Below are 23246 nucleotides of genomic sequence, written 5' to 3' on the forward strand. Positions count from 1 at the left end.
CCCCTCATTCACAGTCCAGTGAGGGCCCAGATAGCGACTGCCCAGAATGGATCAGGGCTAGGACTGAATTAGCTCCAGAAAGGAGGGAGCAGGGGGCTCAAGTGGGGAAGGGTGCACCTGACTCAGCCTAAAGGGTTAAACTTTGAAAGGATTTGTCCAAACTTTAAAAGGATTGGAGGGGTAGGGGCGGGCAATGGAACAGACACCCTTTCTAAGAAGAGTTGATATCTGAACAGAAGCCTGAACAAAGAGTAGCACTCTTCCGGCAAAGGTGCTGTCAGGAAAGGTGTTGTAGGCAGAGGGAATGGCGTCTGCAAAGCTCGGAGATGAGAACGCGTGGCTCGTTTCCAGCAGAGTCCTTTGCTCCCTCCCTGGGGATCTCTAGGTGCCCTGGCAGAGCCATCTGGCATAGGTCCTGGAGTCCAGGGTCCACAACTGCTTGATGGGCTGGAAACTCTTAAGGGCAGACCTTAAGCTTATTCTCTAGCAGCCTAGTGGTTTAATGATTGGCCTTGAGGTTGGCCAGGAGCTGGGTTCACCCCAGCTTCCCCGTGGATCAGGTATGCGGCCTTGGGCAGGTGACTGAACTTCCCAGTCCATCAGCTGGGGATATAATACTGGATATAATATAATACTGATTCACAGAATCAGTCACCTCATTTTCAAGGGCTATGAAGACTTAAACATATAATTTGTGTGTTACCCATTTTAAAATATATAAATTGTAGATGATATCAAGGGACCCAAGAAACAAGAGAGAGACTTTAAAACATGTTGCCATGTCAGATGACACTTTGGCCTAACTTACAGAAAATGCAATTGACCAAACAAGAATTTTCCAGCTCAAAGAGCTACTATTCCAAACCTGGTTATTGAAAATTTCCATACTGAACTAAAAAATACAAAAAGAACATTTCAATACTGATTAGAAGCAGATTGTAATTGTTTGAATTCCTTGGTTCAAAGTCTGTAAGAATTAGAAACTGGGGTAACTTTGGGTCGCCTTTAATACCCGCCTCTCAAATGCTGGGTCAGCATTCCCTGCTATCATGTTATGACTCAGAGGTTATGGTGCAGGGAGACCCTTTTCACTTCCTCTCATTTTAGGAGATGATTCAGGAAGAACGGTTCTGCCACCACACCATCCCCCCGACACAAACCCCACTGTCCCAAGGGGCATCATTATATTCTTCCTTTATTGGTTGTCCTTGTATAATACAAATCTGTAAGTTTAGATACAAAAAAATCTGGAAATAAAAGATAGAAAAGTACCCGCCAGGCGCCCCCCCCCCTCGTCCCGGACCCTTCCCCAGCGGGCACTGACGTGAGGTAACTGAGCATCTCCTTCCCCTTCCCCCTACCCCACCTCCTGGGCCCCCAACTTGGCCCCCACCCCCATGAGACCTTGGCCCAAGGAAGATGTGGGCCCCCCCGAAGTGGGGGAGAGGGGTGATAGGGGTGAGCACAGCATTGGCAGTGAACGCAGCAGGTGGGCAGAAGGAAGCCCTTTGCTTGTGCTGTGTATGGGAGGGGATGACCAGACTGGGGTGGGCCCTCGTGTGGGGCCCAGAAGAGCCCCAAAGTGGGCATCCCTTTTCCATCCCACCCAACACTGGAAGGTCGAAGGTCAACAACAGAAACTGAGAAATGTCACTTGAACCGAGGCCACTAGGTGGGACTGTGGCCATCCCGCTGTGTCTGGGGCAGGGGTGGGGGGGTGGAGGGGGTAAGGGCATTGCCAGCCTAAGTCTGGCAGTGAAATGGGTCCCTTAGCCAGGCCGGGTCCATCCCTGAATTCCATCCTGTCGCAATCTAGGCATCCAATGTCACTTCTGTAGTGGTTGTGGGGGGTGATCAAGAGAAGGGGCGAGAGGGGGTGTTGGGGGGGCGCAGCCCCAGGGAGCGGGCCTAGAGAGAGGTTGGGCCTCCACGCCCAGGTGCAGGGCACCCGGAGATGCTGGGGTGGGCAGGGCGGCTTGGGCTACAGTTCAATCTCGAAGGTCTTCTGCAGGTCGCCCGAGAAGGGGTTGGAAGGCTTCTCTACAGCCGGTTTGCCTTCTAATGCTGCCCACTGAGCCTCAAAGGGGTCCAACTCAGGGGCCGGGGCAGGTGCCGGCTCTGGGGGCCAGGATGCCCCATTGGGGCGTGGGCGGGCCTGGCCCCCGGGGGCAGTGGGCATGGCCGGGGGCGGGAAGGCTCCGGCTTTCCCAAGCAGGGTGGCGGGCTGGGGCTGGAGCTGGGTGGCCGAGCAGAAGGCGTTGGCCACCATCTGTGAGGGTGTGATGCCCACCACGGGCACCCGGGGCACAGGCGGGTAGCCCAAGCCTGGGTAGGCGGGCACAAAAGGGGGCTGCATGTGTGGGGGCGGCAGGAACACGGCCACCTGGGCGGGCGTGGCATCGAAGGGCCCGACGGGGGCAGGGAAGGGCTGCAGGGCGGGGGCCACGGGGGCCACTGTGGCCGCTTGCTGCTGTTGCTGCTGCTGCTGCTGCGCCTTGGCCACCTGGGACACCTCCTCTAGCCACCTCTCGGCCTCCGAAGGGGTCCGCTTGTGCCCGGGCTGGAAGGCAGCTGCGGGGGGCATGGAGGACTCCCCCCAGGCAGAAGTCCCTAGAGAGAGGAGAGGGGACAGTTGAGAGAACCCTAGGCTGGGGGTCGGACCCTGCAGCCGGGCTGAGCGCCTTGCATGCAGCTCTGCTCCTCATTAGCTCTGTCGACTTTGGGGCAAACGGCTTAACCATCCCGGACCACGGAATGGTTCTGAAGTGCTAAGAAAATACAGTTCTGGGATTCTCAGGTCCGAAGATGGAAAAGTACAGACGAGAGTGACAATCACCAGCCCAGCTTCCCTTCTGATTGGTCAGTGCCTGTTACTGAATATTTTTAAATATTTAAAAATATTTAAACTATTTCTAAACCTGTTACTAAATATTTTTCATAGCACCCTTAGTTCTGATTATTTTGACAACGTACTGTTTTGGGAGGCTAAGATTCTAAGATTGCGTGGACCTTTCTCAGTTGTACGGTTCAAACATAGTGAGGTTCAATGGTTTTAAGGTTGTGCTTTCGAAGATTCTAGAGTTCTAAATGTATACTGCAGTTCCGAGCGCTTCTGTGGTTCTAGAATAAGCTCGTGGCTCTAAGGTGATTCCAAGGTTCATGGTTCCAAATCTGCAGTTTCTAACATCCCGTGATCCTAAGGCTGTAGATTTCTAAATTTTATGGTTCTGAGACAGGAAGGTTTGAAATTGATCCCGTGGTTCTAAGTTGACCCCGTGGTTCTAGGATGAACCCATGGCTCTGAGATGACCTTGGGATTCTAAGACAATCTAAGGCTTGAAACGGATTCCATGGTGTTAGGATGGTCTCACAGCCCTTAGCTGATCCATGGTTCTCAGCTTGTGGGATTCCTAGGTTCCCGGCGTCTGGGAGGGAGCCCTGAACAGCGCAGGGGGCTGCAAGCAGGGGGCACTGTGGGGTGGCTGCTGGAGATGGGGGGGAGGCTTACCTCCTGAGGCCGGCGGTGGCCCGGGTGCTGGGGCTCCGGCACTGGCGAAAGACGAGCTGATCTGCGTGCACAGAGCATTGATGCCGTCATTGTCACTGGCGCCGGGAGGCTCCATCTCGGGCACTGGGAAGTCAGGGAAGGGTGGAGGTCAGCGAAGAGGCCCAGGCCCTGCCCTTGACCCCGTGCCCTCAGGTGGCCCCCTATGACGACCTGGGGTCGTGGGGTGTGTAGGTCACGGGTCCACTCTGCGGTAAGCACATAGCCGTGGCTGTAAATGGGCTAACCCTGTGTCCATGTGTGGGGGTGACATCGGAGTGAGACAACAGCCAAGTGGCATGGGACATGTGCTGGCTGACAGTCCCAGGGACCCCCAAAACCCAGGAGGACCTCCAGATCTGGGTGTAGCTACAAACCAGAATACTTTAAATGTTTACCAAAATATATTAATTAAAAAATACATCCAACCACATCTGGTGCAAGAGGACTGACTAGCCAGGATGGAGGTTGGCCACACTGTCGTGTGCCGGCTGGGGATCCTCTGTCCGACTTTGGGGGGAGAAGCGGCCACCACACCTGGCCTGGCCGAGAGCATCCATCATGAGGACAGAGACGCACGTACGCCAGCCAGCCAGGAAGCCCGGAGCAGGTAAGGCGGCCTCACAAGGGCTTGGGATAAACAAAGTGCCATCCAAGTAAACACCAGAGGGACGCCTGGGGGGCTCAGTTGGGGTCCCAGGATCGAGCTGCATCGGGCTCCGTGGGGAGCCTCCCTCTCCCTCTCCCTCTCCCTCTGCTCCTCCCCCTGCTTGTGCGCTCACTCTCTCTCTCTCTCAAATAAAATCTTAAAAAAAAAAAGTGTCATAAATGCAGAATATTTAAACAAAACAAAACAAAAAACCAAAAAAACAGCAGAAATGCCAATGCGGTGTGATATCTCAGCAAGTGGTTGTCTCCAAGGCAACCTACAGGACGCCCCAATGAGCATCAGAAAGCAATCGGCTGTGGGGCTTCGCAGGTGTGACGTGGGGGTGCCCAGCAGCTCAGTGGTTTCCAGGTCAATTCTGGGACGACTGGATTATTAGTCCAAAGAGGTGTGCAGCTTTCGGAGGGTGCGACATCTCAGTGTGACCAAATCCAGGCACGTGGCGTCTTGCTTGTGATTCCCAAGCGTGAGCCAATCCAGCCGCCCACGTATGACACACGGATGTTTTTGCAAGTGCGCGTGAATCCGCAGATGTGACTTCCAAGTGTGCGTGAACCCGGGTGTGTGGTTTGTGAGTGTGTGTACATCGTGTGGGCTATCGGGATATGTGCCCAAGTGTGTGTTAATGGGAGGTGAGAGTTCTACCACTGAACCACCAGTGCTTCACTCCAGTCACACCAGCTTCCGTGACTTCCGAGGGTGTGTGACTTCTGAGTCACATTGAGTGTGTGACTCCTGTGTATGGCGCCTGCAGCAGAGTGTGACCCCACGGATCTGGAAGTTCTGGGGGCAAGTCACACCCAAGCAAGCATGCCACTGGCTCCAGGCGCATGAAGCTTCCAAATCAAGGGGAGCCAGGGAGTGTGTGTGACAGCCCCACGGTGTGCTCCATGTTGGGCTGCATGGGGACAGCAAGCATGAGAGTGTGAGGGCCGAGGGACGCTGCGGGACAGGGAGCGCGTGTGCGTCACGCTCAACCAGCAATGGCATCCGCTCAGCAGTCACCTTTCGGAGCAGCCCGGCCTTCCGGACACAGATCGACACCTCCCACACCAATCCCCGAGGCCATAAGAGGTGGGTGTCTCCGAGTTGGCATATGGAAGCAGGAAAGCGGGCCAGACCACATGACTTCACGGACAGCTGGGAGGAAAGGCAGCCCTCTTGCCTGTCTCCCTCAGGCAGAACACGGTACTGGGCCACCTCTCTTCCCCTTTCCCACACAGATGTACCTTTTAGATCACGACCTATGCCACCCCTCTCCTCTTTCTGGCCTGTGGCAGACATGAGTAATCCAACACGATGCTTTTTCCCCACTGGTCTCTTTGCTCACCTTCCCCCTCACCCGGCCAGACCTCATGGGTAGGAGAGAGCACTGGTCCTTGCAATTCCATCTCCCCTCTAAGAAACACAGAACAGCTCCACTGCCCCTCCTAGCAGCACCCAGGGCAGACATTGCTAATCGATGATGATGTGTCGCCTCTTTCCTCAGCACTGCCCCTGGAAGACATGGCTAGTCAACAACGATGGGTGCTGCCTCTGCCTGATCTTTTGCCCACCGGCGACACTGCAGACCCATCACTATGCTCATTGACCCCTGACCCCGTGCTCATGTGTGCTATTCACCTCCTGTCTCCACTGGCCAAATTCTGGGAGCCCCTTCTTGAGCTAACATAACTTCTGCTACTCTCTTTTCTCCCTTATCCATGGCAACCTTCACTAATTAATCATATGGTGTGCCACCTCACTCCTTTTTCCTGCTCATGGCAGACCCTGTTGGGAGACGGTGCCATATGCCATCATTCTACTCTCCCTGCTCCAGGCAGACATTGTTAACCCATCACAATCCTCCCTTCCTGAGCCTGTATCCTTCACCTAGCCAGATCTCATGGCTCCACTGGCCAAATGCTTGGAGTCTCAGCCTTCACCTGAGCAAACAATGGCATCCAGGCAGCTTCTCTCCTCTCCCGTGCCCCTGGCATACTTTGCTAATCAATCGTGATGTAAGCCACCTCTCCTATTTCCCTAACCACAGCAGACATTACTAATTGATCGTGGCTTGTGCCACTCTTCTGCTATTCCTTGCCAATAGTAGACATTACTAATCAATCACGATTTATACTCTCTCTCCCCTGCTGGTGGCAGATGCTGCTAATTGCTAATAGACCCCGATGTGTTCCACCTCTCTTTCCTTTCCCCTGGCAGACAGTGCTAATTGATCAAGGTGTATACCACCTCCTCTCTCTCTGGTGCTTACTACGGCTGGTGGTATGGTATTGATCCTGCTGTTCCTTCCCGCCGAGCCCGAGGCTCACCTGTGCCCTTCACCTGGAAGTCAGTGCGGCGCTGCAGTGTGGACGGCAGCTCATTCAGCCGTAGGCTCAGCTGCCGCTTGAAAGGTGAGTTCTTCTGGCTGAGTGCCGGGAATCCACGGAAGGAGCCCTGGCGAACCAGCTGTTCCAGGGGGGCATGGCGTCGGGGGATGGCGGCCGCACTGGTGCCTGCAGCCACTGGGGTGCCTGCCTCACCCTTCTCACCAGGGGATGTGGTGGCTGGTGTTGGGGACACGTGCCCGGGCTGAGCAGGGCCGGGAGCCGCAGTTGGGGCAGCTGCTGTCTCTGCTGGAGACATGGGGGAGACGGGTGGTTGGATACCCCGCCTAGGCATTCGCTCGTCTCCCACCAAGTCCCCTTAACCATCTTCCAGTGCTGCCTTCCTTACCCACTGTGTCCTGTCCTCACGACAGGCTGGTCAGAGCCCTGAAATGTCTCTCATCCCCACCACACCAGTACCGCCTGCCCCAGGAGGCCCTCGGGGATTCCTCCTCCAACCTGACCTTCGGGTCTCTCTCGCTTTCTGTCCCCAGTCTGGCTTTCTTCGCTGCTTCCGCTGTTTTCCCTTCTGAGACCTTCTGTCTCCCTTTCTGATTAATTTAACGAACACGTATTCGGTGCATGACGCATGTATCAGGCATTGTTCCAAGTGCCTTGCAAGTATCGAGCCATTCGATCCTCGCAACTCCCCAGTGAAGTTGATATGACCATTATCCCCGTTTTACAGATGTGGACACCAAGGCCCAGCAATGGTAAGTGACTCTGCTGAAGCCACGAAGCTAGGAATGGGCAGGCTGACTCCAGTCTGTGTCCTAAGCCAATACCCTAACCTGCCTCTCGCTCTCCTTCTCCCCTCCCTGCTTGTGCTCTGTCTCTCTCTCAAATAAATAAAACCTTAAAAAAAAAAAGATTTTATTTGAAAGACAGAGAGAGAGAGATCGTGGGCAAGAACGAGTAGGGGGAGGGGCAGAGGGAGAAGAAGCAAGACTCCCCACCAAGCAGGGAGCCCAATGCAGGACTTGATCCCAGGACCCTGAGATTAAGACCTAAGCTGAACGCAGAAGCTTCGCGGACTGAGCCACACCTCACCCCTTGGGATTCTGCCTCTTCTTCTGTCTACCCCTGCTCATGCTCTCTCTCTCTAAAAAAAATAATAATAAAATAAAAACCACACTGTTTTAGAATTTATAAAGTATTTGCCACTTACCTAGAATGGTAGAGATTACCAAATATCTTTCTTGATGGCAACATCAGAGTATGAAAAACCTTTCACTTGGTAACCCGTCCCCCCCAACACATACACACGCAAATACATATCCTGCAATAAAAGTGTCATTAAAGGGCACTCACCCTTACTCCATTCAGCTAACCTGATATTTTCTATTCTTTTCTGTGCCTGTCTGCCACAATCCATCAGGCTGGCTTCACCACCCACTAACCGGCCCCGATACTCCATTTGAACCACCTCCGAACCTCCCTGAGCTGGCAGATAGCGCCGCGCTGGCGAGCTCCGCCGGGGTTTGTGGCCGGCAGAACATTGCCGAAGACGCCAGCTCTCTAAACCCTGACCGCACCTTGAGGCTGGCGCTCTGCTTTGTAAATTGCAGAGTCCCGGTGCCTCTGCCGCTCTCCCCCCACACTGGATCCCCAGTCCCCCACCCACACACAGGGGGGCCCACTCTGGGCCCAGCCCTGTCCTCTGGGCAGCACCCACCTTTCTTTTTCTCAGGGGCCTCTCGCTCGGCGGGCCGCCCGCCGCCCGACAGGCGGAAGGAGCCCTCGCGGGCGAAGCTGGTGCGGCTGGCATCGAAGGCGGCCGTGACCCCGCATTCCTTCTCCCGCCGCTGTTTCCGCTCCAGGCAGGCTGCAAAGGCACAGCCCACGGCGTGGCTCAGCCTCTCGCCCTGTGGGAAGACAGGTCAGGCCGGGCTTGCACAGGCGGTGCCGTGCAGGCTGGACGCCAAAAGCCCTGGATGCCAGCAGCTCGGTGTTGGTGATCCTGGACAAGTCCCCTGCCCCTGCCCCGGGCCTCGGTGTGTATCTGCACCGGGAGGGAAACAGATGACAGCTCGGAGTAAAGGAAAAAGCCAGAAACAAGAGTGCAGTGCTGTATGGCTCCCTTTAAATGAAATTCTAGAACTAGCAAAACTAATCTATGGTGAAAAAAGTCAGAAGCCTGGCTGTTCTTTAGGAGGTGGGGGTGGGAACTCGCTGAGAAGGGGCAGGAGGCGTTGGCTGGGGTGGAGGAATGTTCTAGGTCTTGATAGGGGCTCGGGTGATACAGGTATATGCGGTTGTTAACATAGCTGGGTCTGTGCACGGCATGTATAACACTTTAAAAGAAAAGGAGCTGGAAACGAACGAATTCTACTTCACCATATGCATGCCGAAGTGTCTGGGGGAAGCCTTCCGATGTCTGCAACTTTGAAATGCATCAAGAATGGGATGGACAGCTGAGCGATAGAGTAAGCACAGACACACCTAATGGCAGGATCTGGGTGGTGGGTGTACAGGTGACTGGTTACCACACAAGTCTTTTGGCTTCCCTGTGAGCTAGAAAACATTTTGTCATAAAACCTGGGGGGTGAAAACAACAGCCCTGTTGAGTGCCTCCTTGAGAGGCTCCAAGGCCACAATGATGCTGGCTTCCTGCTTTCCAGCTGTGTGTTCTCAAGAAATCCACTTCACTTCTTGGTGCCCAAGCCTCCTGGTCTGTAAAATGGGGGCCCTCGCAGCACTCACTTAACAGATTTATCTATGAACTAATATATGCAAGGCATACAGCACAGGGAGCCAGCCCAAGAGCCAGGCACAGGGAAACACCACATAGGTGTCCCTGTAAATCTGTCCATCCTTTGTTGGAGTCCTCACAATCATGCCAGGAGGTGGATATGCTTACGAACCCATTTTATAGATGAAGAAGCTGAGCCTTAGTCAACACACCCATTACAAGGAGCGAGTGGCAGAGTTAGGATGAGAATGAGATCGGTCTGACTTCTGTTTCCTAACTAAGATGCCCAGCTACCTGTTAAGACAAACTTGGGAACAAAAATCCTCAACAAAATACTAGCAAGCTGAACTCACCAGCACAGGACAAGGGTTATGCACCATGATTAAGTGAGATTTATCCCAGGAATGCAAGGTTGGTTCAACTTATGAAAATCAATCCGTGTAATACACCACATTAACAGAAAGACGGAAAAAAGCCACATGATAATCTCCATGAACGCCAAAAAAGTATTTGATAAATCCAGCCCCCTTTCATGATAAAAAAAAAAGTTCAACAAACTTGGAATAGAAAGGAACTTCCTCAACCTGATAAAAAGTCACAGCTAACATCATACTCAATGGTGAGAGAGTGAAAGCTTTTCCCTAAGAACAGGAACAAGACAAGAATGCCCATTTTCATCACTTCTATTCAACGCTGTACCGGAAGTTCTAGCTAGAGTGATTAGACAAGAGAAAAAAATAAAGGCATCCAAATTGGAAAGAGAGAAGTAACATCTTCTCTACTTACAAATGACATAATATTATATATAGAAAATCAGAGAGAATCCACAAAGGAACTATTAGTGGTAATAAATAAATTTGGCAAAGTTGCAGGATACAAGATCAACACACAAAAATCAGTTATACCTACCAACACTAACAGCGAACAATCCAAAAATGAAGTTACAACAATCCCATTTACAATAACATCTAAAATAATAAAATGGGGTGCCTGTGTGGCTCAGTCAGCTAAGCATCTGACTCTTGATTTTGGCTCAGATCACAATCTCAGAGTTGTGAGATCAAGCCCCCTGTCATGCTCTGTGCTGGGTGTGGAGCCTACTTAAGATTCTCTCTCTCCCAGGGCACCTGGGTGGCTCAGATGGTTAAGTGTCTACCTTCAGCTCAGGTCATGATCCTGGGATCCTGGGATCAAGCCCCACGTTGGGCTCCCAGCTCAGCAGGGAGTCTGCTTCTCCCTCTGCCTCTGCCTCTCTTCCCTGCTCATGTTCTCTCTCTCTCTCAAATGAATAAATACAATCTTAAAAAAAAAAAAAGGTTCTCTCCCTCTCCTTTGACCACACTGTCCCCACTGCCCCCCACTCATGTGCACACGTGCTCTCTCTTAAATAAAATAAAATAAAATAAAATAATAAAATGGCTGGGAATAAATTAAGCCAAGGAAGTGAAAGACATGCATGCTGAAAACTACCAAACACCGCTGAAAGAAATTAAAGAAGACCTAAATAAATGGAAATACATCCCATGCTCATGGATTGGGAGACTGAATATTGTTAACAATAGCAGTATTTCCAAAGTGGTCTATAGATTCAATGCAATCCCCATCAGAATCCCAATAGATTCTTGCAGAAATAGAAAAGCTGACCCTAAAATTGGAAATTGCAAAGGACCAGAAGAGCCAAAGTAATTTTGGAAAAGAACAGAATAAAAGAACACACACTTTCTGATTTAAAATAGTACTCCAAAGCTACAGTAATCAAAATAATGTGACACAGCCATAAGGATAACATATAGATCAATGAAATAGAATTGAGAGCCAGGGGGCGCCTCGGTGGCGCAGTCGTTAAGCGTCGGCCTTCGGCTCAGGGCGTGATGCCAGCGTTCTGGGATCGAGCCCCAGATCAGGCTTCTCCGCTAGGAGCCTGCTTCTTCCTCTCCCACTCCCCCTGCTTGTGTTCCCTCTCTCACTGGCTGTCTCTCTCTGTCAAATAAATAAATAAAATCTTTAAAAAAAAAAAAGAATTGAGAGCCAGATATTGACCTACACATCTATGGTCAATTGATTTTCCGTAAGGGTACCATGACTTCAATGGAGAAAGAACAGTCCAATTAACATATGGTGCTGGGACAACTGGATATCCACATGGAAAAAATAAAGTTGGACCCCTACTTCACACCATTTACAAAAATTAACTCAAAATGGACCAAAGGCCTAAAGGTAAGAGGTAAAACTATAAAACTCTTAGAATAGAACACAGAGTGTTCATCACCTTAGATTTGGCAATGGATTCTTAGACATCACATCAAATGCACATAGATAAATTGAACTTCATCAAAATTAAAAACATTTGTACATCGAAGGACATTACCAAGAAAGTGAAAAGACAACCCAGAGAGTGGAGTGAAAGTTTTGCAAATCATATGACTGATAAGTATCTAGTGTCCAGAATATATAAAAAGCTCTTACAACCCAACAATAAAAAGACAAACAACCCAATTAAAAAAAAAAATGGGTAGAGGATTTGAATAGACATTTCTCCAAAGCTATACAAATGGCCAACAAACACATAAGAAGAGTCTCAACATCATTAGTCAGTAGGGAAATGCAATTCAAAACCACACTGAGATACCACTCCATACCTACAAGGGTGGCTATAATAAAAAAAAAAAAAAAAAAGGAAAGTATTAAGTGCTGGCCAGGATGTAGAGAAATTGGAACCCTGTACTTTGCTAGTGGGAATGTAAAACGGTGCAGCCTCTGTGGAAAACAATTTGGCAATTCCTCAAACATTTAAACATAAATTTACTATATGATCTAGCAACCCGGTTTCTAGGTATAGACCCCAAAGTATTAAAAGCCAGTATTCAAACAAATACTTGCACACCAATGTCCATAGCAGCACTATTCACAATATCCAAAAGGTAGAAAGGACCTGAATGTCCATCAGTGGATGAGAAGATAAATGACATGTAATATATCCATACAATGGAATATTATTCAGCCATTAAAAAAAAAGTACTGATACAAGCTACAACAAGGATGAACCTTGAAAACATGGTGCTACGTGAAAACAGCCAGTGGCAAAAGACCACATACCCTATGATTCCGTTTGCGTGACCTGTCTACAAGAGGTAAGGCCACAGAGACAGGAAGCCGACTAGCGGTTGCCAGGCTTGGCGGGGAGGAGGGTGTGGGGCACAGGGAGTGACGGCTTAATGGGCCTAAGGTCCCTTTTAGGAGCGATGAGAATACTGGCAACTAGAGAGAGGTGGTGAACGAACAAGGTTGAGAGCAAACTAAATGCCACTGCAGCGTACGCTTTCATATGATGAATTTTGCGTGAATTGCACCTCAAAAAATAAAGGTACACTTGGGGAATCCTGGGAGTTTACCGCTTAATGCTTCAAACCCGAGGCTCAGAAGTGGAAGGGAACGCAGAGAAGGTCACGCTCTTTACCCAGGGGAGATGGCCTGCTCTCTTCTTGCTTTGATTCTCACCCCCAAGTACTTTTCTTTTCTTTTTTTTTTTAAGATTTTATTTATTTACTGGACGGAGAGAGAGACAGCCAGTGAGAGAGGGAACATAAGCAGGGGCAGTGGGAGAGAAAGAAGCAGGCTTCCAGTGGAGCAGGGAGCCTGACGCAGGGCTCAAACCCAGGACCCTGGAATCACTCCCTGAGCCGAAGGCAGACGCTTAACGACTGAGACACCCAAGCGCCCCCCAAGTACTTTTCAAATGATAGCAACCGTTCCTAGTGACTGAACATGTGTTATGGGACTCTGTGTAGAACTTTCTGGGTGTGATCCTAATGAATGCTTCCCCAACACACCTGTGAGCAGCCACTGCTAACATCCCCATTTCACAGCGGAGGAGACTGAGTCCCCGAGAGGAAAGTCACTCGGGCCTCGTGCCCCACAGCCAGGTGGTGTGACACTGAATCCACAATAACCACGTGGCCACGTGTTTTCCAAAAATAGCCACAACCACTGCCGGCTCTTCCAGAATTTCGCCACTCCCCTATCAGAGGTGGAGTCTGTGTTCTCTCCCCTTAGCCTGGGAAGACCTCTGCAACTTCCCGGACAAGCAGAATTCCACAGACACAAGGCTGTGTGGTTTCCAAGACCGAGACCAAGCAGGTGACACAACTTCCTCTTGGTGCGAGCTCTCTCTCTCTCAACTAATTTTGGAGCTCCGTGCCACCACGTAAGAAGTCCAGCTCTCCTGAAGCCCCCTGCTGGAGAGACCTTGTGGAGATGTCCTGAGATACATGACGAGTCAGGCTGTCTGGCCGCGCTCCTGCAGTGACAGCTCTGGACACCATTGGATTGTAACGGCGTAAGAGACCCTGGAGCCAGCCCCACCCAGCTGAGCCTCGTCCAAATTCCTGACCTACAGACCCCGAGAGATATTAAATGACTGTCATTTTAAACCACGAAACGTTGGAGCAATTTGTTACGCAGCAACAGATAGCTGATACAACTTAGCTTGCTATGCTTAGGGATGACGCAGTCACTCGGGGCTCTGGGTTTCTGACAGTTCCATGCTAGCCCCAGGCAGGCGCTCACCAGTACTGACCAATCCATCCTCATACTCTCACATTGGTTTTCCACCCCCGGTTTGAGGTCTGAGATTGTGTGTATGAGTGAGAAAGTTGGCAATACTGACCAGTTTGGGGAGTTTGGAGCTCTTGGGGTGGGGGTTTCTGAAATACGAAGGAATCCCGTGACAATCTGAGAGGGATACATGTTGTTTTACTTGCCCAGTATCCATTCCCCTTGCTTTTGATAACGGCACCCCAAATTCCCTTTGGGGAGCTGCGCTTCCATGTTGGATAAGTCAGTCTGCGTGCTCCACGTTCCCCCGACCAAGGGGGGCCTGACCCACGCCAGGCCAATCCCATGCCCTCTTGTCAGAATTTTAACCCAGGACACTGGAGGCTGGACTCCTCTCTGCAGCAGTGCAGTGGAGGGAACTGTCCCCTACGTGGTGTCCCAGGCTGCCCTGCTTCCTGACCTTTCTGAGGCTTAATGCTCTTGATTGCCCTTCGATTTTGTGAGATCCCCCCTATTATAACATTTTGGAGTTAAGTTAGCCAGATTGGTTTCTGCTGCCAGCCGCCATAAAACATTAGCTAATGCAGGGGGCTGAGACTGTGCTTTCCTACCAAGTTGGGTGAGGTCTGAGGTCAGGGTCCAGGGGATAGGACAGAATAAAGATGATATTTTCCACCATCTTTTGCAGCAAGGGATGTCCACATGACTACATTCTAGCCAATGGGATGTACTCGTTACGTGGCCCTCTTCATGCCTCCCTCCTTTATGTAGCTGGAATGAAGATGCGAAGACTGGAGCATGTGCACCCATTTTGGATCATGGAGTGGAGGCCACACTCCAGTGCCATGACAAGATAAAGGAGCCGCAGCCCTTGATGAGAACAGAGGAGCCACACCAGTCCTGCACTTCTTGCCTCTGGATGTCTTTCACATGAACCAGGAACAAACTTCCATCTCACTGAAATGACTGGCAGCTGGGGGTTTTCTGTCCCAAATCAGAATCCTAAGTATGAGAATATTTCTGAGAAGACAGTCCATTTGTGGCTTCCATCAGATTCTCAGAGGGGACCTTGATGCCCCAAATGGAAAGAACTGCAGACACCGTGAACCGAGGCTGAAAGAAGTGTGGGCACCCTGGGGGTATCATTGAGAAGGGCCCGAGGGAGCGGCTGGGGGCAGGAAACTCTACCACTTGACCTAGCTAGGGTTGTGACGTAAGCAAGAGTTTATGGAGCTGTGCCCAGACCACCTGCGCATGTTACTATACGCATACGCCCCTCATAAAAAAGAAAAATAAGAGAAACATGCAGAACTATGGATAATGAGGACGATGGTAATTAATGTTTTCCTGAGCGCTTCTGATGTGCCAGCTGTCATTCCAAATACTTTGTATCAACCCCCGCCAGCCTCCCCGTAGTCCTCTAAGTTAGGAGCTGTGAGGACATGGGGCACAGAGAGGAGAGGTGAGTGGCCGGCCCGACTCCGTAGGTGAGACGAGTCAGCCCGCTTCCTCCCGACTTCGGTGATACTCACAGAGTCCTTGAGCGCCAGGAAACAGTGGCAGATCCAGCGGCGGGTGGTCCCATCCCGGCAGATGTAGGAGAAAGCCTTGTCCAGGTTGCGGTCAGGGGCACAAAAGGAGACCTTTTCGATGGTCTGGTCTACCAGCAGGTCCTGGAAGGTGGCCAGGGAAACCAGGGGAGGAACTTGAACTCTTTCATGTATTCATTCAGCACTCCCTTAGCGTCTGCTCTCTGTCCTGTCCTGAACCGGGTGGGGACCCCGCACTCATTGAAACAGAGAAGGGCCCTGCTCGCATGGGTTAGCGTGGGACTCAGGCCCATTACCAGAGAGAGACACAGGTGAGGGGTCAGGGCCGGGATGGGGGAGGCACAGGGACCCTCGGGAACCACGAAGAGGTGCCTGATTCGACTTGTGAGGAGATGGGCAGAGCTTTCTCGAGGAGGTATTCACTAGGCAAAAAGGCAGGGAACAGTCTTTTGGGGCGAGGGAACTGCCTGTACAAAGGTGTCAATCCCGTTTAGTTGTTAACCTAACTCTTGTCATGTGCTGTGGCCTCCTTGGGCAGTCTCTGGGGAGGGAAATCAACGGTGAGCAACTAGATACTCAGCTCTGGGCCGTGTGATGCTCCCCTCTGGCCGGGACACTGACAATAAACAAAGAACAGCTAAAATCCGCCCACTGATCTGAGCACCGCGCTGCACCACGCACTGTTTTACACTGCGCGCACCTACCTTCTCATTTAGGGGCACATTCCACAGATGAGGCCACTGAGGCACAGAAGGGTTAAATCTCATACTCTGGGTCACCCAGCAGATACGTGGGTGCTCCTCAGCCTGTGCTCGCACCCCCTACCTGTGCCCCCCATAATAACTGCAGGACTCAGGTCTGAGTTATGACTATGAGGTGTGCCAAGATGTTGCGGGAGCACATGGTCTAGAAGGCCCCGGAGGGAGGGACATCCTGGAGGTGGGTGGGAAGGCGTCCTAAGCCGCGGTTCAAGCTGGGGGAGGCGAGGGGCCCACTGATGCCCCCTCCCACCCCCATAGGCCTCCTACCTTGGTCTTGTCATCCACCACTCGGAGCCCGTCGGCTGACACCCAAAGGACAGACTTCACGGACTTGCGGCCCATCTGGGGCAGGGGAGGAGGATAAAGGGCCTGGTCAGGGCTGCCTCTCGGGGTCTGAGCTGGCCCCCTCCCGGCTCCACCCCTCACTCACCGCCTTCAGCTTCTTCACGGCATCTTCACACACATGCATCCCCCGGGACTCCTCCACTTCCACATGGCCCAGGTACTTGGCGGGGAGGAGACGGGAGGACAGGACATCAGCACAGTAACCAATACCTTCCCAGTGTCCCCTGAGCAGCTGCGACATGTCACGCAAGGTCCCTCGCCCATCATACATATTAATCCACTCTGTTAGGTGGGTCCTCTCTTCCCATCCCAGACACGCAGATGGGGACACTGAAGCAGGTGGGTAGTTCTGATTCCCATCTTGCCTCTCTTCCTGGGCCTTAACGCGTCACCCTCTTCCTTCTGGTCGCCAGTGTATGCATCTCGGGGCTCCAGGACTGGCCCACTGATGACCCGATGGGAGCTGGGGTACCCCAGCTCCCTCACCCCATGGCTGGGATGGCTCTATTTCCCAGCATTCGTCCCAGGGGCATCAAGCTTGGGTGCCCACAGCTGTTGGTTAGTGAAACGCCCTTTACTGGCTGCCTTCCCTTCCTCAGCCCCACCAGCGTTTCCCACACCTCCAAATGGAACCCTCACACTCTGTCTCCTTCTGCGGTAAGGGAAAATAAAACGGAGGGGTTGTGACCATCGGCTGTGGTCACCCAGCCAGGCCGGGACTGAGTTGGGATTTGAACCTGAATCCTGCTGTCTCCCTCACGAAGTGCAGTATGTGTTGTAAAGTGTCGTCCAGGGCATTTTGGAAATTGTGAATTCCAGCAGAATAGGGTGACTCCAGGAAGAAGGTCCCGTACCGCCCCCCGACCCCCCCCCGGACCCCCCGGGTAATACACTCCTGGTACAAGAGAATGTGGGCTGGGGTTTGATCCCGCGTTTGAAGGGCCCAGGCCGTGGGGTTCTGCTCCAGCAGGCTCCACAGCTCTTTGGGAATGCCCCCTCTAACCTTAAGTAAGCTCACAGCCTCTACCAGCGCCCCGCCCACGGCCCCGCCTTCGCCCCGCCCACGGCCCCGCCAACTCACCCTGACCTCTACCAGCGCCCCGCCCACGGCCCCGCCCACTCACCCTGACCGGGAAGCTGCACGTGCCCTTGCGCACCGCGTCCTCGTCTGCTTGCCACTGGTGGGGGCGTGATGCCTCGGGCACGTAGGCTGGTTTCCGCCGCCGCAGGCTCTGCCGTAACTTATTCATGGTGCCCGCCCCTTCTGGTGACACAGGACAGGGGCGCACGGGTCAAGGGTGGGGGCTGGAGGCATGGGCTCCAGGGAGATGGATACAGTGCTCAGGAAACATGGGGTCAGATAGCATGGGATTTGGGTTACAGGGTTAGGGGGAGTCACTGGGTCAGAGGACATGGCATTCAGGGCACATGCATCAGCAGCAGTCAGGGGACACCGGGAAGGCAGGGAAGGGAGGGTCAGAGTCAGCAGTGAGGCTTCAGAAGAAAAACTTGGGGCTAGGTGCATGGAGGTCAAGGATGGGAGGGGTCATGAATCACAGCTTTTAGCTGTCTGGAGATGAGGGAGGTGACAGTCAAGAGGTATGAGGATCCAAACTAATGGGTTAGAAGGCATAGGGGCCACGGGTCGTGAGTCCAGGGGTTTTAGGGGTAGGAGGTCAGGGGAAGAGATGGTCGGAGAGCACAAGAGTTGGGAGTTGCATGCGTTCTATGCGGGGGGACTCAGAAAGTCCAAGGATTGAGGTCCAGAACCCAAGCCAGAATGTGTGGGGGCTGGGGGCTCGTCTCTGTGCCTCTGAGATCCGCCCCTCTGTCAACTGTGTCTAGTCGAAGGCAGGAGCCCCAGGAGCGGTGTGCACCTGTGACTGTCAGACAAAGGAGGAGGAGTGGAGGTGGCCACAGTGGAGGTGGGGACAGTCTTCATTGACTAAGACAGTCTTCACTGACTGATAAGCCACCCTGACAGTCCCAGGAGGAGCATGAGGGGCCAACCAGGATAGAGCACCACTAGCAGACGGGGACCCTGTGTGTGTGTGTGTGTGTGTGTGTGTGTGTGTGTGTGTGCAAGTGTGCAGCTGGTGTATTCCTGATGGTGTCTAGATCTGAGCACGCAGGGATGGTCTGTGAGTGTGTGTACTTCTGAAGACTATGTACAGAAGGACACGGATCTGAGAATGGTTGTCTGTGAAAGTGTGTGTCTGGGAATGCTGTCTGTGAGGGGTCTGTAAGTGAAGGTCCCCGAAGCTTGCTGCTGAAGGGTATCTAAGTGCGAGGGTGGTTGTGGAATGTGTGTCAGGGAACGCTGCCCGCGAGGAGATGTCTGAGCACCAAGCAGTTGTCTTCAGAACGGTGTGTCCCTGACCATTGTCTTTGAAGCTGCGTGTCTGTGTGAGGGTGTGGCTACTGTCTTCGATGGCTGTCGCCTACGACAGTGTGTGACCTAGAGTCATCCGAGAGCCCGTGTCTCTGGCCAAGAGTGCCGCTGTTGGTGGTGAGGCCGTGTGTCTGTGGCTTTTGTTTGGGAGGATGTGCGTGTGTCAGAGCGTGTGGCTGTTGTAGGGAGTGTGGGTTCATGAGTGTTGTTCTGAAGGCGTGTCTATGCAACCAAGTATCTGGGTAGATGTGTGAGAGCAGGAGGTTGTTGTCTGTGAGAGTGTGTTCATGCGTGTTATTTGTGAGGGTTTGATGGTTACTGAGTGTGCAGGGAAGACATTCGAGGGTGTGCCCTCATGAGTGTGATTAAGCCCGTGTGAGCGCAGGGACCGTTCCTCTGGTCGTGCAAGGCAGACCCACGCACTCACTCAGCCCTTGCCCTGGCCCCAGCTGGTCACTCACCTGGCTCCGTCCTGGAGGTTTCGGGGGGCCCCGGGGCCCCACAGGGGGCTGGGGGCAGATGCTGCTCAGGCCTCCTGGGTCCGCCCTGCCCAAAGAAGGGAGGAGAAGGTGAGAAACTGGCTTGGGTTGGGGCTCAGTCCCCTACCTTGCCCCCTCTTTGGACAACAGCCAACCCCCCCATCTCAGGCTCCTTGATGAGAGCCCCAGTTGTCATAGCAACTGTTACTAGGGAGACCAGCCACCTGGTAGCAAGGACCCAGGAATGAGTAGGTGTGTTTCCAGGGGGCACATGTTGGGGATGTCCTGGCCTCAGGAGGCCCTCAGTACCCAAGGGGATGGTGTGAGGAGGGAGTGGCCTTGACCTCTAGACGCATGTCCAGGCTACACATAAACATACAGTCACATGCATGCATGCAGCTCAGGTCTGCAGCGGTCCCCGGCACCTGGGCACAGCTCTGCACGTGTGGCTACACACAGACACCACCACCAGCTGCACACACCAGATCACACAGACACACATAAACAGCTGCAGCCACTATAACGTCTGGTCACATATCTGTGTTCACAGACACGGACATTTGTCCCTGCAAATATCAAGTCCCAGCCTGCCCAGGCTCTGCCACGAACATCTGGTCACATCGGCTCCTGGATGTTTGGTCACTTCTTATTCTCTCAGCCACATGGAGAGCCGGGCCCGGGGACACCCACTGGGGCAGCACTCACTCCCAATGACATCTTCTCAGGCCCCCACCCGACATACTCGTGTCACAGCACCTAGAGTCACACCAAGCATGTCACCTCCCTGGTGAGAGGTTGCCCATTAGCACAGAGTCACACACAGACATGCTCCCAGCCACACACACCTGTCACATGCGCTCCACTGCTGCGCGATGACATCTGGTCATGGGTGCAGGCAGATACACCGCCACACGTTCGGTCCCACACCGCCACACGCGGCCACAGCCACAGGTGCCCCATCACCTCCAGGCACACAGCGGCACACGGATTCTCAGCCCCCAACTGTAGCAGCCACACCGACACGCTGTTTGGGTCACGTGCTGTCACGGTCACACACACCCAGTCACAGGGACACATGTGTGGTCACAGTAATCAGCCACACTTACATGGAGAGTCTTGCCCAACCAATCACACCCAGAGACAGGGACAGCCATGGCCTGTGCGTGATAGAGGAACAGGCATGCACACTGAAGACATGCATAGGACCACCCAGAGACAACTGTCCCTCGGGATAGCCATGCTCAGGTACAGCCAGACAGTTGCTGGCTCAGAGTCCCAGCCACACACATTTCAGAAATGGACACAGCATCTTTACCCGCCATACACCCTGGCCATGAAACAGTCCCCCAGTGTCCCATCCCCAGCTGCACCCTGTCACCCCATCACAGACACACGGCCTCTCCTCATGCAAACACACAGGTCACAGGGAGAAGCCTGTGGCCACACAGAGTCACAGCCCTGGGTGGACAGACACACAGTATCTCACACAGAGAGACGTCGGCACACAATTTTCTATTGCACACGTCATAAGCACACAGGGATGAAGAGACAGAACTCAGAAATGCGGTGACCCAGACATGGCGCTTATGGCTGTGTCTCCACAGAAGACACGGTTCATGACAGAGCCATGTACGCAGTCAGGAGAGTCACCCGGTCACCAAATCACACAGATGGAAACCCATGCAGTCCAGCACGCACACAGGGACACATGCACACCAGGCAGCCACACGGCTATAGACACGTGCACTCTCACGGGCCACAACACAGACATAAGTACATATAATCACCCAGGGTCGCAGACAAGCAGGTCGCACACAAATCTAGAAGCCACAATCACCTATTACCCCCCCAACACACAAACACCGTTACCTGGTGTCACCACAGACACAACTAGAGCTTGAGTCACACACGATGAAATAGCCCTCTATTAATAATCAGTCAGGGGTTCAGACCCCTACTCCAATCTTTCACCCAAATCACACGCAGACACAATAAACGCGCACACTGAGTATCAACACAAAGAGCTAGACGGGGACACTTATACAATCCTGGTCACACACATAGATGTGGCCATGAACACACAACCGCTCACAGGGCCAACCCTCAACCGGGCACGATGTGTCTTCATTTACAACGGCAGTCACATACCCCGAGTTGCAGGGACAGTTATGTGTCACATAGACATATGTGTGACCCACATATATAATCAGTTATAGGCACAACCACAAACATTCACAAGTCATTGGGAGAATGGCACATGGCCATAGAGTCATAGACACAACTCCACGTACACAGTCCCAACTCCACCCACAGCTTGTCAGGCACACAGTCGCCCAACTCCAGACCCAACACACACATGTCACAACCCAGTTATGGTTACCAAAGCACACACCCTGGGTCACAAAAGATGTAATCACAGACACAACCACACAGTCACAACCATGCACACACACACTCAAACACAGACTACAAAGTACAGGGTTCTGGACAAGGAGCAGCTGTCACACACACATAGAGCCACGCAAATGCCAGGGTCATATGCAGACCCCATCGCATACATTACTAGACACAACCACCAGCACAAAACACAGACACACGCACAGGATTCCTCAGAGTCACCAGCTCCAGCACACATGCGCGCACACACAGCCACAGTCACACAAACACCAGGTCACACTCTTAGCCACCTCCCTATCGCTTGCTTCCCCCTTCCCCCCAGGTACCACACACAAAGCCGCCGGCACCCGCAGATGCTGCAGACAGACAGGGCTGCACTCGGTCCCTGGGGAGCCGCCCCCCACCCCCAGCCTGAATCTTGGAGCCTGGGGGCCATACCCAGGAGAGGGAGGCAGCGCATTGTCTGTGGGTGGGGCCACTCCCAGGCAGCTGGGCAGCCCCAGGGACCCTTGACCAAGCCTTTGGGGGTTGCCTGAAATTTCCCTATTTTATTCAGGCTGGGTGGGTGGTGGAGTCCCAGGCACAGGGACCTTGTTTTGAGAAGGGGCTATTCCTGGGACACCGCCCAAGGATTGGGGGGGATGCTGTGCTCAGGACGTCTCTGAGGCCTGGGTACAGACTGTGCCTGGAATCTCCCTCAGGCCTTGGCTTGGTGGGGAAGCTGTGCCCAGGGACCCCCATCTTCAAGACCTTGGCTAGAGGGTTGTGCTCACAGACCACCTCAGGCAGGGAGGGGTAGGGATTGCGTCTGCTCCGGAATGGCCTCCTGGAGGCCCTTGCTTGATGTGGGGGTTGTGTCCTGGACCCCATCCCCAAAATCTTGCCCAAGGAGTTGTACCTAGAATCTGTCCCCCTGCCCTTGATTTTTTCTGAGGGACAGGTCTATGTCCAAGATCCTTATCTCCAGGGCCTTGGCAAGAGAAGGCCTATGCCCCGGACCCCTGTCTCTCAAGCTTCGGCTGAGAGGGGGCCTATTCAGGACCCCCACCCAGGCCCACCCTCCCCAGCCTTGGCACCCTCTCTCCATCCGGGCGCCGCAGCCGCCTCCCACCCTCCGCCACATCAGCAGCGGCGCCGCCCCCCACCCGAGTCCCCCTCTCCCGCCCTTCTCACGCTAGCCGCCGCGCTGCGGGACATCCAGGGCCCGGGCGCCCCCGCCTCCCGCGGCCCCGTCTGGGCCCGGATCCCCGAGCGCTGCTGCTGCTGTGGCGGCGGCGGCGGCAGCTCGGTCTGACGCGGGCCGGGGCCGGGGGCCGGGGGATGGTGCGGGATGCACGCGCGCGAGCCTGCTCCGCTCCCCGGAGGATTCCGTTCCGGGGGCGGGGGAGCGCCCCTCCTGCCTCGGCTCCCCGCCCCAGCCCCGCCCATTGGCCCGCCGCCTGCGGGATATGCAAGAAAACCCCGCCCCAGCCCGGCGCCTGGCCGGCTCAAGCCCC

At 53.5% G+C, this 23246-nt stretch overlaps 1 protein-coding gene across 2 annotated transcripts; it reads right to left on the bottom strand.

Moving 5' to 3' along the window:
* Positions 1-1172: 1172 nt before the first annotated feature.
* On the bottom strand, positions 1173-23154 carry NUMBL (NUMB like endocytic adaptor protein). Of its 2 annotated transcripts, none has more exons than XM_026482269.4 (10): positions 22924-23154; positions 19336-19420; positions 17607-17746; positions 16568-16642; positions 16405-16479; positions 15359-15499; positions 8256-8445; positions 6524-6826; positions 3509-3631; positions 1173-2610 (listed from the first exon to the last, which is right to left on the bottom strand). In XM_026482269.4, exons 1-10 carry the CDS (start codon positions 22945-22947, stop codon positions 1982-1984), a joined length of 1785 nt encoding a protein of 594 aa, XP_026338054.1. In that variant the 5' UTR covers positions 22948-23154; the 3' UTR covers positions 1173-1981. The 2 variants fall into 2 exon arrangements, with proteins under 2 accessions (XP_026338054.1, XP_026338053.1); XM_026482268.4 differs by having other exon boundaries at positions 1174-2610; positions 6524-6829; positions 22924-23153.
* Positions 23155-23246: the final 92 nt, after the last annotated feature.

This window comes from Ursus arctos, unplaced genomic scaffold (genome assembly GCF_023065955.2).
Source record: "Ursus arctos isolate Adak ecotype North America unplaced genomic scaffold, UrsArc2.0 scaffold_19, whole genome shotgun sequence".
Classification (NCBI taxonomy): Eukaryota; Metazoa; Chordata; class Mammalia; order Carnivora; family Ursidae; genus Ursus; species Ursus arctos.

Bases quoted from the DNA above. Each gene is read 5' to 3' on its own strand.
- NUMBL (XM_026482268.4), bottom strand. From the start codon at position 22,947: ATGTCCCGCAGCGCGGCGGCTAGC. The intron at 19,421-22,923 runs GTGAGAAGGGCG...TTCTTTGGGCAG, and splicing joins CCCGCAGCGCGGCGGCTAGC to GGCGGACCCAGGAGGCCTGA. The intron at 2,611-3,508 runs GTAAGCCTCCCC...TCCTCTCTCTAG, and splicing joins GCCACCGCCGGCCTCAGGAG to GGACTTCTGCCTGGGGGGAG.